The sequence below is a fragment of the Ictidomys tridecemlineatus genome, chromosome 12 (genome assembly GCF_052094955.1).
Source record: "Ictidomys tridecemlineatus isolate mIctTri1 chromosome 12, mIctTri1.hap1, whole genome shotgun sequence".
In the NCBI taxonomy this organism is placed as follows: domain Eukaryota; kingdom Metazoa; phylum Chordata; class Mammalia; order Rodentia; family Sciuridae; genus Ictidomys; species Ictidomys tridecemlineatus.
Genome location: NC_135488.1, coordinates 72,063,186 through 72,075,443, shown reverse-complemented (window position 1 = coordinate 72,075,443; position 12,258 = coordinate 72,063,186). Strand labels below are relative to the sequence as shown.

General features: G+C 35.7%; 2 protein-coding genes across 6 annotated transcripts in view; one reads left to right on the top strand and one right to left on the bottom strand.

Annotated features, from left to right (window-relative positions):
• Nucleotides 1-9,229, bottom strand: part of Pus10 (pseudouridine synthase 10) — a 90,580-nt gene extending 81,351 nt beyond the window's left edge. The window contains exons 1-4 of one of the 5 annotated variants that reach the window (XM_078029139.1): nt 9,106-9,229; nt 5,345-5,482; nt 2,379-2,639; nt 842-928 (exon numbers count right to left, since the gene is read on the bottom strand). In XM_078029139.1, coding sequence (XP_077885265.1) covers nt 842-928; nt 2,379-2,639; nt 5,345-5,470 — 474 coding nt within the window. In that variant the 5' untranslated portion in view covers nt 5,471-5,482; nt 9,106-9,229. Of the gene's footprint in view, nt 1-841; nt 929-2,378; nt 2,640-5,344; nt 5,483-8,610; nt 9,049-9,105 lie in introns of those variants that run through there. The other 4 variants (XM_040271349.2, XM_013357136.4, XM_078029137.1 and 1 more) reach the window with 4 other exon arrangements.
• Pex13 (peroxisomal biogenesis factor 13) overlaps nt 9,213-12,258 on the top strand; it is a 29,177-nt gene continuing 26,131 nt past the window's right edge. The window contains exon 1 of the mRNA XM_005322040.5: nt 9,213-9,443. Within this exon, the coding sequence (XP_005322097.2) occupies nt 9,352-9,443 (92 nt within the window). The 5' untranslated portion in view covers nt 9,213-9,351. The remainder of the gene's footprint in view (nt 9,444-12,258) is intronic.

Here is a 12,258-nt window from a genome sequence, read left to right as displayed (position 1 = left end):
GAAAATAATTCTGTTTATGAACCTCAGGAAATCGTCATCAACCCCTTTGTTCTTCCATTTGCAAAGTTATCTTGTCATCAAGATATACTACTTAAAATTATTCTCTTCTTTCTCACTTCCCAGCTCTTATCATTCTATCCATCCTAAATAAGTCTTAATTTAATCTTTGGCCTTTTTGTGACTAACAAACATGCTCAAAGAAAGTGATAAAATATAAGATGTAATATTTTGGTGACACTTTGGGATTCTTAGGGAAAGACATTTCAAAAATATAAATGGGTATGTTTAGAAATTCATTACAGAAATCTTTACACAATATTTAATAGTATTAACAAAGACAGGTTTTTTGCTAACAAAGAAAAAAGTTTATATATGAAGCTATTTTTCTCCTTTTTATCAATGATTATATGAGGTGCTACCTTTTTATATTTTTAGACTCCAGAGAATAAGAAAATTCATCATAATTGAAATGACCCTTACCCTAAGAATATTATAACATTCATATATCTACCTTAAAGAATCTCTGGAGTCCAGGGTCAAATGTCTTTCTCTATTTTGCCTCACACAAACTTAATGCTCAATAAATATTTATAAGGCCCTGGGTTCCATCCTCAGCTTTAAAAAAAAAAAAAAAAAAAGGCAGTCTTGGCATTAATAAAATAAATTAAATCAATAAATTCTTTTTTATTTATCTACTCAAGAAGTATAAAATCTTTTAATCATTCAAGAAGTACACAAAATTTGTTAAACATAATAGGGTAAGGAATATTTTCACATTCCTATTTTAAGAAATTCCTAGCATGCATTTTACGTGTAGTTTTATGTATGAAAAAGAACTTACCTCTCTTACAGAGAGCTGTGGTGGGAAGGAGACTGAAAATACCAAGTTTGTGAATTCAAACCCAGAGGCCTCAACCTTTTGACACACCTAAAAAAGTATTACATTTATGTAAATTCCCAAGAATGGCTAAAAATTTTGAACTTCATAACATGAATTTCTAGTCCAGGAAAAGACACTGCAAAACTTCAAAACTCACATTTTGGGGCTGGGGATTTAGGCTGAGTGGTAGAGGACCTTGCCTAACATGCACCAGGGCCTGGTTAAATGCTTAGCACCACAAAAGAAAACATACATCCATCTCTCTCTCTCTCTCTCTCTCTCTCTCTCTCTCTCTCTCTCTCTCTCTCTCTCTCTCTCTCTCATACACACACACACACACACACACACACACACACACACACACACAGAGTGGGGAACTCTTATAAACCTTCTGAAATTAAATATTTGCTATCACCCTGAAGATAAGTGTCATAAAGTACCAAAACAGCCAGAAGTGACACCTGCAGAACAATCCGATGAATGTCAAAATAGTTTTCTGTTAGGTCATCTTATTATTTTAAAATATTTCCAAATAAAATAAAGCCAACTATAGTGCTCTTGACAGCAAGAAACAAAAGGTAGGGCTGGGGATGTGGCTCAAGGGGTAGCGCGCTCGCCTGGCATGCGTGCGGCCCGGGTTCGATCCTCAGCACCACATACAAAGATGTTGTGTCAGCCAAAAACTAAAAAATAAATATTAAAAAAAAAAATTCTCTCTCCCTCTCTCTCTCTCTTTAAAAAAAAAAAAAAGAAACAAAAGGCAACCCCACATCCAGTAATTAATCATTTTCAAGGCTGTAACACTTGTTTTTTCTAGGTAATGTTAGCTATGACTAAGAAAGAACTTTTCTCCAACTCCTGAACAATGTTAAAAGCAATGGAAAACAAAATGCTATATTTTTCTTCAATTGAATATCACTAATGACTGAAAAATAAGGATATAAATTCCATTAATTTTCAAATATGTTGATACAAAGGAATGTCAGAATAGCAGGCTTTTCTTTTTCTATTTTAATACCAGGGATTGAACCCAGGATGCTTACCACTGAGCCACATCCTCAGCTCTTTTTATTATTTTGAGATAGGGTCTCACTAAGTAGCTTAGGGCTTGGCTAAGTTGCTGAGGTTGGCTTTGAACTTGCAATTCTCCTGCCTCAGCCTCCCAAGACAAGGAATTATAGGCCTACACCAGCAAGTATAGTAGCTCTTCAAAAAAAATTTTTTTTAAATATTTTACTGGTTCATTCATGTGAAACAAGTTAAAATGAATAGCACCATTCCTTTCCATACAAGAATTCTAAGCTTAGGGGCTGGGGTTGTGGCTCAGTGGTAGAGCACTCGCCTAGCACATGCGAAGCACTGGGTTCAATCCTCAGCACCACATATCAATAAATAAAATAAAGATATTGTGTCCAACTACAAAAAAAAAAAAAGAATTCTAAGCCTTAAAACTGAAAATCTACATAATTATCCCTATAATAAGAAACAAATTATTTACCTTTTTAATGAACTCTTTCTCACAGAATTCTTGAAGAATTCCTAGGCAAACATTGCATACATTTACATTTAAATTTGAATTTGGGGAAGCAATGCTCCCATCTTCAATAACAGAGATCTTGCTCTCCCCATTTTGACTCAGATTATCAATCCCATCTTCCAGTTCTTGAAGCCGAATTTTCTTGAGAGGTGGGTTTGGAACTTCCAAAATTAATTCATCTTTTTCAGCTTTCAGAAATTTCTGCATATCATTAAGCAACTCCTGAAAAGTAAATAAAATAAAATAAAGGAATGACCCTTTTATGATGTCCTTAAGGAGTTCTGGATAAGATGAAGCAAGAAAACGTAAGTAAAAATTATAGCAGATCAAGTTATATAGATCAAATTATAGCAGTGTACATAGATTGTACACTGTTGATTTACATCAATTCTAGAGCAATCATTTTATTAACCAGCATTGGGTTTCTAGGGAATTTAAGAGAAACTTATATATAATTTATATATTTATATGGATAAATATCAGGAGTCCCATATATCAGTTAACCTAAAACCCTAAATCTTAGGCAAAAAGGCTCCATTAACAAATTTACTAATTTGGTCAGTAGTTCTTTCTTGTAAGTAAAGTATTCACAGTAAAAACAAACTTGAATTCTAATTATTAATATTATATAAAAATAAAAACAGAGCTGGGGATGTAGCTGAGTGGTAGAGTACCTCCTCAGCATGTAGAAGGCCCTAGGTTTAAATCCCAACATTTCATCTTCAAATAAAAAGAAGAAAATACAAAGTGAGTTTCCATCTTCCATAATCTCACAAACATGAAAAGTACAATATTTGTTTAATATGAAATTTGATCATTTAGACATAGAAGTCTATTAATTAAAAAAAAAGAAGAACAATTTTGAGACAATTTACTAACAAAGGACAGAGATGCTGGCAGTGCTGAAATTAGGCACCATAATTTCAAACCATATGTAAACATTAATTGAAAGAAACCCTCTCTATATTCTGGTCTGCTTAATTTCGTGTATTAGAATGTAAAAACTAGCATTCCTTTTAAAATATTCTCATACTTCAGATAGTCTACTCATGTAAATAGTCAGAGAATGTTTACTATTTCTTCATTAGGTTTTATTATTTAGTTGTTGAAGAAATATCTTTCTGAAAGTCATTCAGATTACACTACTGACTCTAAAGGGAAAAAATCTTTCAAATTAATTAATTTCATTGCAACATTAGTTATTCTATTTCAACATGGAAATACTCATATATACAGCACACAGAAGTATATTATGACCCACAAAAATGTTTATTACTTACTATCTGTAATGTCAGCATAACACAGTACATGTATATGTACATAGGCCTATATACCTATGAATGTAACAAATCAAAATTTAAAAACACTTAAAAATAGTTTTTAAATGTTTTGTATATTTATTTACATAAAATGATATGAGCAAAAGTTGGCAACACTTAGTATCTTCATATAATATATATTGTGAATCTTATGACATGTATAATGTGTCTGAAAAAAATGTATACAGAAGGTTACCCAAAACCAATCACCTTGTATATAAATGAATATATGCATATATATTGATCATCACAGAATATGTGCCACTTTCAGTTTTCAAAGTTTTTTCACATACTTTATTAGATATTGTCCCTTAATATCCTGTGAGGTAGAAGTTATCATCATTCCCATTTACAGAAGAGTAAAGTGAAGCTGGAAAGCAGTGGAACTGGGATTCAAATCCATTTCTTCTAGCTCCAAATCCTAAGCTTTGGATTCTGACAGACTATTCAAATCCTAGCTTGCTCACTTAATAGCTGTGTAACTTTGGATAGGTTGTTTAACCTCTCTGTGCCTCAGTTTCTTCATCTGAAAATAGAGACAATCATAGTATGTACTTACCTAATAAGTTATTACTGGGATTTCGTAAGAACTTGATATAAAGTAATGCTAAGTGAATAATGAGCATTATATTTTCTAAAATAATAGGAACAACAAATTATAGAAGAAAAATGAAGGTGATTGTTAATTGCTGGACAGGGTTTTAAATTTTAAGAAACTGAGGATGTATGTATATGAGTGTGTGTGTATATTTACACACATACTGTTACTATCTCTGAAAAGAATGTCAAAATATATTCGTCAAACATATTTCACAAACATATTTTATGTGAAAGTATCCCATTAAATGACAAAGTTCTGCTTATTACCATAAATGTCAAAGATCTCTACACATTACTTTTGTTGTAATTAATAGAATAATGATGACAACAAGCATTTACTTCTACAGTGTTCAAATACAGTCATACACCATACAATGTTTCCATCAACAAAGGATTGCATATACAAATGACTGTCCCTAAAGACTGTGTTGCCTAGTGATATCATGGCCATCTTAGTTTGTAAGAGTATACTCTAAATATTTGTACAAGCACAAAATCACCTAAGGTCACATCTCTCAGAATGCATCCCCTTTGTTAGGCAATAAGATTTCAGCTATTTAGAAATATGACTGGAAATATAGATAAAAGGTAAAAAAAAAAAAATGTTTCCACTTAAGAGAAGTCTGAACTACAATCCTTTCATGTCACATCTTACTAATACCTGGCGAGAAGCAATATTTTGTGATATTATATTGAGATAACTTTTAGGAAAGGCGTACATAAACACTCAGTGTACCAGAGTATTCCTCCACAAAGATCCCTCTACATTAAATGTTAAATAATCACTCAAGAAGCAATTCCTAGGGAACAAAAATTCCTATAATGGCTTAAGAAAAAAAATCCTAGACTAATTTTTAAGGTAATGACAAGTCCAAAATTATAATTATCAGTCGTTATTTTATTAGCAAATTTTTATTTAATGAAGAATTATGGATACTTTCCATCAAGGGTATCAGCATTCCTTTTAAAATACAGAAAATCTTTCTTATCTTAAAAAAATGGAAATACCTCATATGAATGTTTGTATGGTGCATGAAAATCCACGCCACAGAATCTGAAGATACATCTTGGACAGGTGCCAGTACTGAACAACAACTGAGCCACATGCTTATTTTCCTCAGTCAGTGGAAACATGCTGAATTATAACTGGAAAGAAAGAAAAAATAATGAGCAGTTTCAGTATTTTACTGTCACAGACAAGTATGCTATCACCCGTAGAAATTAAAACTATTTTTTATGTGTTTTATGCTCTCCCTTTTCATTATATGTAAATTCTAAAATACTAACTTGAAGGAAATTTGTAAGATGGCAAGAAGCCCAATGTGATGGCTCTTTCCTAGTCCCAGCTACTGTAAAGGCTGAAAAAGGAGGATCCGTTGAGTTCGTGAGTTCAAGGCCAGCCTAGGAAATATAGCAAGACCCCATGCAAAAAAAAGGATAAAATATGTTTCTAATTGTCAAGAAATTTGGGTTAGCATTCTGGATTATGATAAAGTGTATCATTATAAGCAAGTCAATCAAAAAAAACTAAGAATAACTGTTTCCTTTTTTTTTTTTTTTTACTGGTTCTAGGGATTGAACTCAGGTCCTGGTGCATGCTAGGCAAGCACTCTACCACTGAGCTACATGACCAACCACCACCACTCTTTTTATTTTGAGACAAGGTATCACCTAGTTACCAAGGCTAGCCTCTGACTTTAGATCCTCTTGCCTCAGCCTCCTGAGTCGCTGGGATTACAGGCATGAACCACTCAGTACTATTTGAGAACAAAGTAGCTAATTCATTAAACTTTTAAATTAAAAATGAGTTTGCTAGGAAAAAATTCAGATCAGTCTACATTATATATACATTTAGCTAGCCTTAATGATAGTTTAGCAATCAAGTATTAAGACAAATTGATCAGAATGTCCAAAAACATCAACTTTATTTTGATGCTATAACAGCTAATGTCAACTAGTGGTCAGCAAAATGAAAACAAATTCCTCCTTTCATCCATGAGTAAAACCTCCAACAAAAATAAATCTCAAAAAATATTTGAGAGTAATTATTTGCCTAAACTGTTGCCAATTTTTGCAACCTGAATAAACTCATAAACTACATAAAGAATGGGGGAAAAATCCAATATAAACCTCTTGTTGCAAGGAAGGCAGGGTACCAAAAATTCAAAATTATCTAATCACTGTATGTTTGGTAAAAATAAATATGATTAGTGAATCAGACTATATCACTTTTAAAATGATGAACTAGTTAGCAGGGCATGGTCACACACACCTGTAATCTCAGGGATTTGGGAGGCTGAGGTAGGAAAATCCCAAGTTTGAAGCCAGCCTCAGCAATTTAGCAAGACTGTCTCAAAATAATAATAATAATAAAAAGAACCTAGATTGCAGCTCAGTAGTAAAGCACCCCTGGATTCAATCCACATACAGTATTGGGGATTGAACGCAGGGCTTTGTACATACCATGCAAGTGCTCTACCACTGCGCTATATTCCCAGCCCATGAACTAGTGATATTTTATGATATAATGAATTTATGGTAATGTGAAATGGTATAATTACGGTCATTTAGATAAGACCACAGTACCTTTCGATTTGTATAATTTTGTAGGTCAAATAAACTTGATAAAAATATGTAGGAGAATGAAGTACTTACCAACAGCATACTATGGAGATACAAGACTTATAATTAGTGTGCTTTACAACCCTTGAAAACTCACTACTTACTTACAAGTTTCTAAATGTTTGTGGCTACTAATCAAGAGAAGTTGATTCTTAACATAAAATAACAAGGGAAACAGTTATATAATTCTGAAGCTCTCTTCACTATAAAAAGCAGTTCAGCAGCCACATTACAAAAAACAGATTGCTTCTGCATAGGTTCTAACTCATGAATATGTGAGTTATCAGGAAGAAGACAAGCTTGTCTGGACACATGATTGAAAACTTTCAGACATCAGGACTGGTAAATATTTATTCAGGGTTACCTAAGTAAATCTGAGCTCCAGGGTACTTTCAAGAAAGTACTTCAAATGTGGGGAGAACAGCCTCTTAAAAAAATGAAACTGTGGGGGCTGGGGGTGTGGCTCAAATGGTAGAGTACTGGCCTCACATGTATGAGGCACTGGGTTGGAGGCACTGGGTTCAATCCTCAGCACCACATAAAAACAAATAAAATAAAGATATTGTATCCACCTAAAAATAAAAATCAAATTTTAAAAAAAGAAACTGTGTAGTTAAATCAATATTCTTTACAAGGATCAGAATCCCTTACCCCAGCCCACTGAGTCTGTTTGATGCTAAGAAGGGACTGAGATTCTGTGAGGGCCTGAATATAAACATTTAAAGTGCATCCCTCTGGCTACCCTCACAGAGAAACTGTTTCTGTCTAACCCATTATTTTTTTCTCCTCTTTTCCATTAAAATCATAAATTCAAAAAGAGAAACAAATACACTTTCTTCAGTAGGTGCTTTATAAAGACACGTCCTACTGAAGCTTTTCTTGGGCACTCACATAGCTACATTCAGATTTTTTCTCTCTCCTCTTGGCTTAAAGACTGAATGTTATTTCTCCAATAAGTTCACTTAGAATAAAGGTATCATGCTGTCAGCAAATGACACATTAAGATCACCTGGCTCTAGAAGTTCCCAAACCTGTTTAGAATTACAAAACCTCCTGTCCTGAATAATTTGAAGTCTAAAAACGCTCAAGAAAAAAAAACTCGAGCATATGTTAATAATTAAGCTATGGTTTACAAACCTCTTAACACCATTCTCATTTAGCAATATCTAGCGACTTCTGGAGCCCATTAAAAGAAGGAAATATGCCTTAAATTTGGTTATTTCTTCTTAATATAATGAAATGATAGGATTTCACATGAAATCAGTTGTGCTATATTAGATTATCTTTGAAAACAAGCCCTGAAGAAAGCGTCTCACGCTGAAAGTTTTCCAGTATTAGTTGCAGTTGTTAGGATTCTTGCTTTTTGATTACCTATTTGTTTTACAGGGAAAGGGAAAGGGAGGGGGGAACCCCCTCTGGAACAAGTTGCAACAGAACCGCCTTACACCGCGAGATCTTTTAAAATTAGTTTCCATACACACGAATGTCACTCCTCGGTGGTAAGGGGATGCGGATTTCTAGGGAAGGAGGTGCTGAAGACTTCAGTGAGCAGCAGACAAACTCAGCTATGGACTCTAACTTGGGATACTGGAAATTTCACCCCCACCCCCACCCCCGGTCCTGGAGTCTGTTTTGGCCAAGTAAGCCCTTACCCTCTTCGCTCAGGTCCAAGAAACTTCGCATTCACCCTTCCCAATAAAGCCACTCCAGCGGTAGGGAAACGAGCCCTTCTAGGGACACCTCTCTAGCACCGGGTCCGCAGCCCCTCACCTCAGACATCCCCGCCTTACCTTCTCCCAAGATCCCGGAGCCTAATATTTAACCCCTTCCGGCCCTCCAAGGGAACCGGGAAGACTAAAGACAACGCACCTATTGCGCTTTAGCAATTCTGTTCCCCGAGGAAACCAGAGCTTTAGAACGAAAGTACCAGGCCTCTCTGGTGAGGAATGAGTGAACTTCTCCCCCGTTTGTTTATAGGGAAATCTGCAACACTGATGGCTTACAGCCTCACACCCTGCCTCCCTCACTACGGCAAAAGTGCGTGGGACTTCACATCCAGCGGGAGAGGTCCAGTCCCAGAGAAGCTTTCGTGGGACTTTGCATCTAGAACAGTGTAGCCGCTACCAGAAATATCGATGAACACTTACTCCTCAATTTTAGAACAGAAACTCTTTCTAGGGTAAACAAGAAAATGGTGTTTCTTCCCATGGATTCGTGGTATCCGCCTGCCCTCTAGTCGCACCTGGCGAAGTACCACGAGCCTGCTCTGACTTGCAGGAGTGGGCGGGGCGGAGAGTTCGGCTTTCTGCCTATAATGCCTGACGCTCGAGGTGCTGGTGTACCCGGGCCTGCACAGTCCCGGTGCGGAGCGGGAGCTGAGCGGAGGCGGAGAGATGGCGTCTCAGCCTCCCCCTCCCCCGAAACCCTGGGAGACCCGCCGAATTCCAGGAGCTGGGCCGGGACCGGGACCCGGCCCCACTTTCCAGTGAGTGTGGGACTCTTTCGGGATCGAGCTTGGTGGGCCGGAGCGAGGATTGGGCTGGCGGCAGTTGAGGCCGTTATTAGGGGGAGATACCTCCCCCCGCCTTCTCCCGGCCTCCTACTTTGGGAGGGTGGAGGGGTAGAGTTAGGACCCGGGCGCCTCCGGAGAGGGTTTCGAGGTCTGACAGCTGTTTCCTATCCGACGGCAACGTTTTCCCTAGAGCTCTTCGGCGTCTCGCTGGGTGCCGTAGCTTGTAAGAAAAGGGGGCGGCTTCCTGCCTTTCTGTTTTTGCAGGACGGGAGCAATACTGCTTGACCCCCTTTAAAGCGTCAGACTTTGGTACTATAGCAGTTGAGAGCCGCGTTTGCGCAGCCCCCGCATCGATAGAGAGCAAAAGTCATTAGTGAAAAGCTATTTACAACCTTAGGAGAAGTTGGTGAAAGCCCAAAAGGTCACTTTTACGCAACTGGAGTCCAACTTGGCGTTCTTTTCCAGCATAACTCAGCTAATGTTTCGACTGAGATTTGGAGACAGACTCTAAAGCAGGAATTCTAAATCTGTGGATGGTCTGGGAGTGGCCTTTCTGTACAGAAAGGTATTTTTCTAGGGCCTATAGGTTTTTGTTTTGTTTTTAGTCAACACCAAATTGGTCTGCAACTTTTAAAAGGTTGAAACATACAGAATTAGAAGTTTCACGATCATATTTTTTTTTTCTGCTGGATAAATGGATATCTTAATTCGAGTGGCATGATTCCTGTATACTCTTGTAGATTGTCCTAACTCATACAAATCCCTAATGTATTGAAATGTATTTATTCTGTATTCTGAAATCTTGTAATCTTTTATTTACACGCTAAAGTGCTTGAATACAATAACTACTTAATGATAGATGCATAACAAGTAATAGCTTTAATTATTTCTGTTAAGTAAGGTCAACACTTTTGCCATCTTTTTAATGAGTGATTCTTTTTTCTCATTTAGACTGCTTGTTGGAAGATACAGGTTTCATTTTTGCATGTTAAGGTTCTGTTGATATAAAATTAACGATTTCCCCTTTTTCTTTAATATGAAATGTTTTAAAAAACACAGACTGGTCAGGTGTAAGGTAATGCTTGTGTATTCACCACCCAGCCTTGAGAAGTGTTAATATTTGCCAGATTTTTTAAAATATTTTTTTAGTTGTAGATGGACACAATACCTTTATTTTATTTGTTTATTTTATGTGGTGCTTCACGCAGCCACAACCCCAGCCCTACCAGATTTTTTAAAAATTAAAGATAAACTATGCCATTCTTCTTTTCAATAGTAACTATTGTCTCTATTTTGTGTTTAGTGTATCGGAAAATGTTTTTAAACTTTAGTACTTAGGTTCATTTTATTTCATATATATGTGTACATATTATCATCTAAAGCTTAAAAACATACTAAGCAGTAATATTTTTAAAAATATTTTTTAATGAAAATATTTTTTCATTTTATTTTTTATGTTGTCTTTGTTTATCAGTTTGTGAGAGTACATCATTGTGTTTTGCTAATCTTTCAGTCTGTGGCTTGTCTTTATATTTGTGCTTACTTTTGTACAGATTTTTAATTTTAATATAGCCCAAATTGTCATATTGTTTGTGTTTTTCACATTCTGATCTTTAATCCACCTAGAACTGGCTTTGATGTACAGAAATCAGTGTAAAGTACGAAATCTGTTTTTTTTTCCTATGTGCATAACTAATCACCCGAGCATTATTTACTGGATATATTCCATCTTAGTTTATAATGCCATCTGTCTCATACCAGGTTTTCTTAAGTGTGTAGTTCTTTGGGGGAAACTATCTTACTTTTTCTAGTGATCTATTTGTTCTTTTGCTAGCACTACACTGCCCTAATTAGAGCTTCATATATGCACATACACACCAGGCTCCTGGTCTTAAGTCATTCTCCTTCCTCAGTCTCCCAAGTAGCTGGGACTACCTGTGTGCCCTGCTGCAACTAATTAGTTTTGATATGTATTTATGTCAAGAGGCTCCACACATTGCTGTTCTTCAAAATTGCCTTAATTACACTTAATCTTCATGAAAAGACTTACTGGAAGTTTTCTTGAATTTATACATCAAATAAGTCTCTTTTTTATTGTGTGTGTAAGGTACAGTTGGTGAGAATTTTGTTCTTTTTTTTTTGCCTTCATTAATTGTCATAAAGATCTCCATAATGCCCTTTCTCTTATATTTTATTCCTAGATTTTATATGTGTGTATATATGTTGCTGTTGTAATGTGATCTTTTCTTTTATACTTTCCATTTGGTTATTAACTGGTGTGTCAGAATACTAAATTTTTTTTCGTTTTTTTTTTTTTTTGGTATTGAACCCAGGGGCACTTTACACTAAGCTACATCCCCAGCCCTTTTTCTTTTTATTTATTTTATTTTATAAATATATAGAGAGGGTCTTTCTAAGTTGCTGAGGCTGGCCTTGAACTTTCAATACTCCTGCCTCAACCTCTCAAGTCCCAGGGATTACAGGCATGCACCACCAAGCCCAGCTTGATATTTTTTCAGTATAAATATGAATAATGTCAAAACTCTTTAATTCGTTTTAATGGTTTGGTTGAAATTGTCTCATTCCATATAAATGATTCTGGTATTTACAGCTAAACCAAGAGTTAGCCAGCATTGTTGTATTGGTACTGACTACCATTGGAATGGTTACATTTTGTTTTTGATAGATCCCTGTCTAAATTCTCATTACCTTACTCAGATTTTTTTTAATATTTATTTTTTTGTAGTTTGTACACAATAACTTATTTATTTTTATGTGGTGCTGAGGA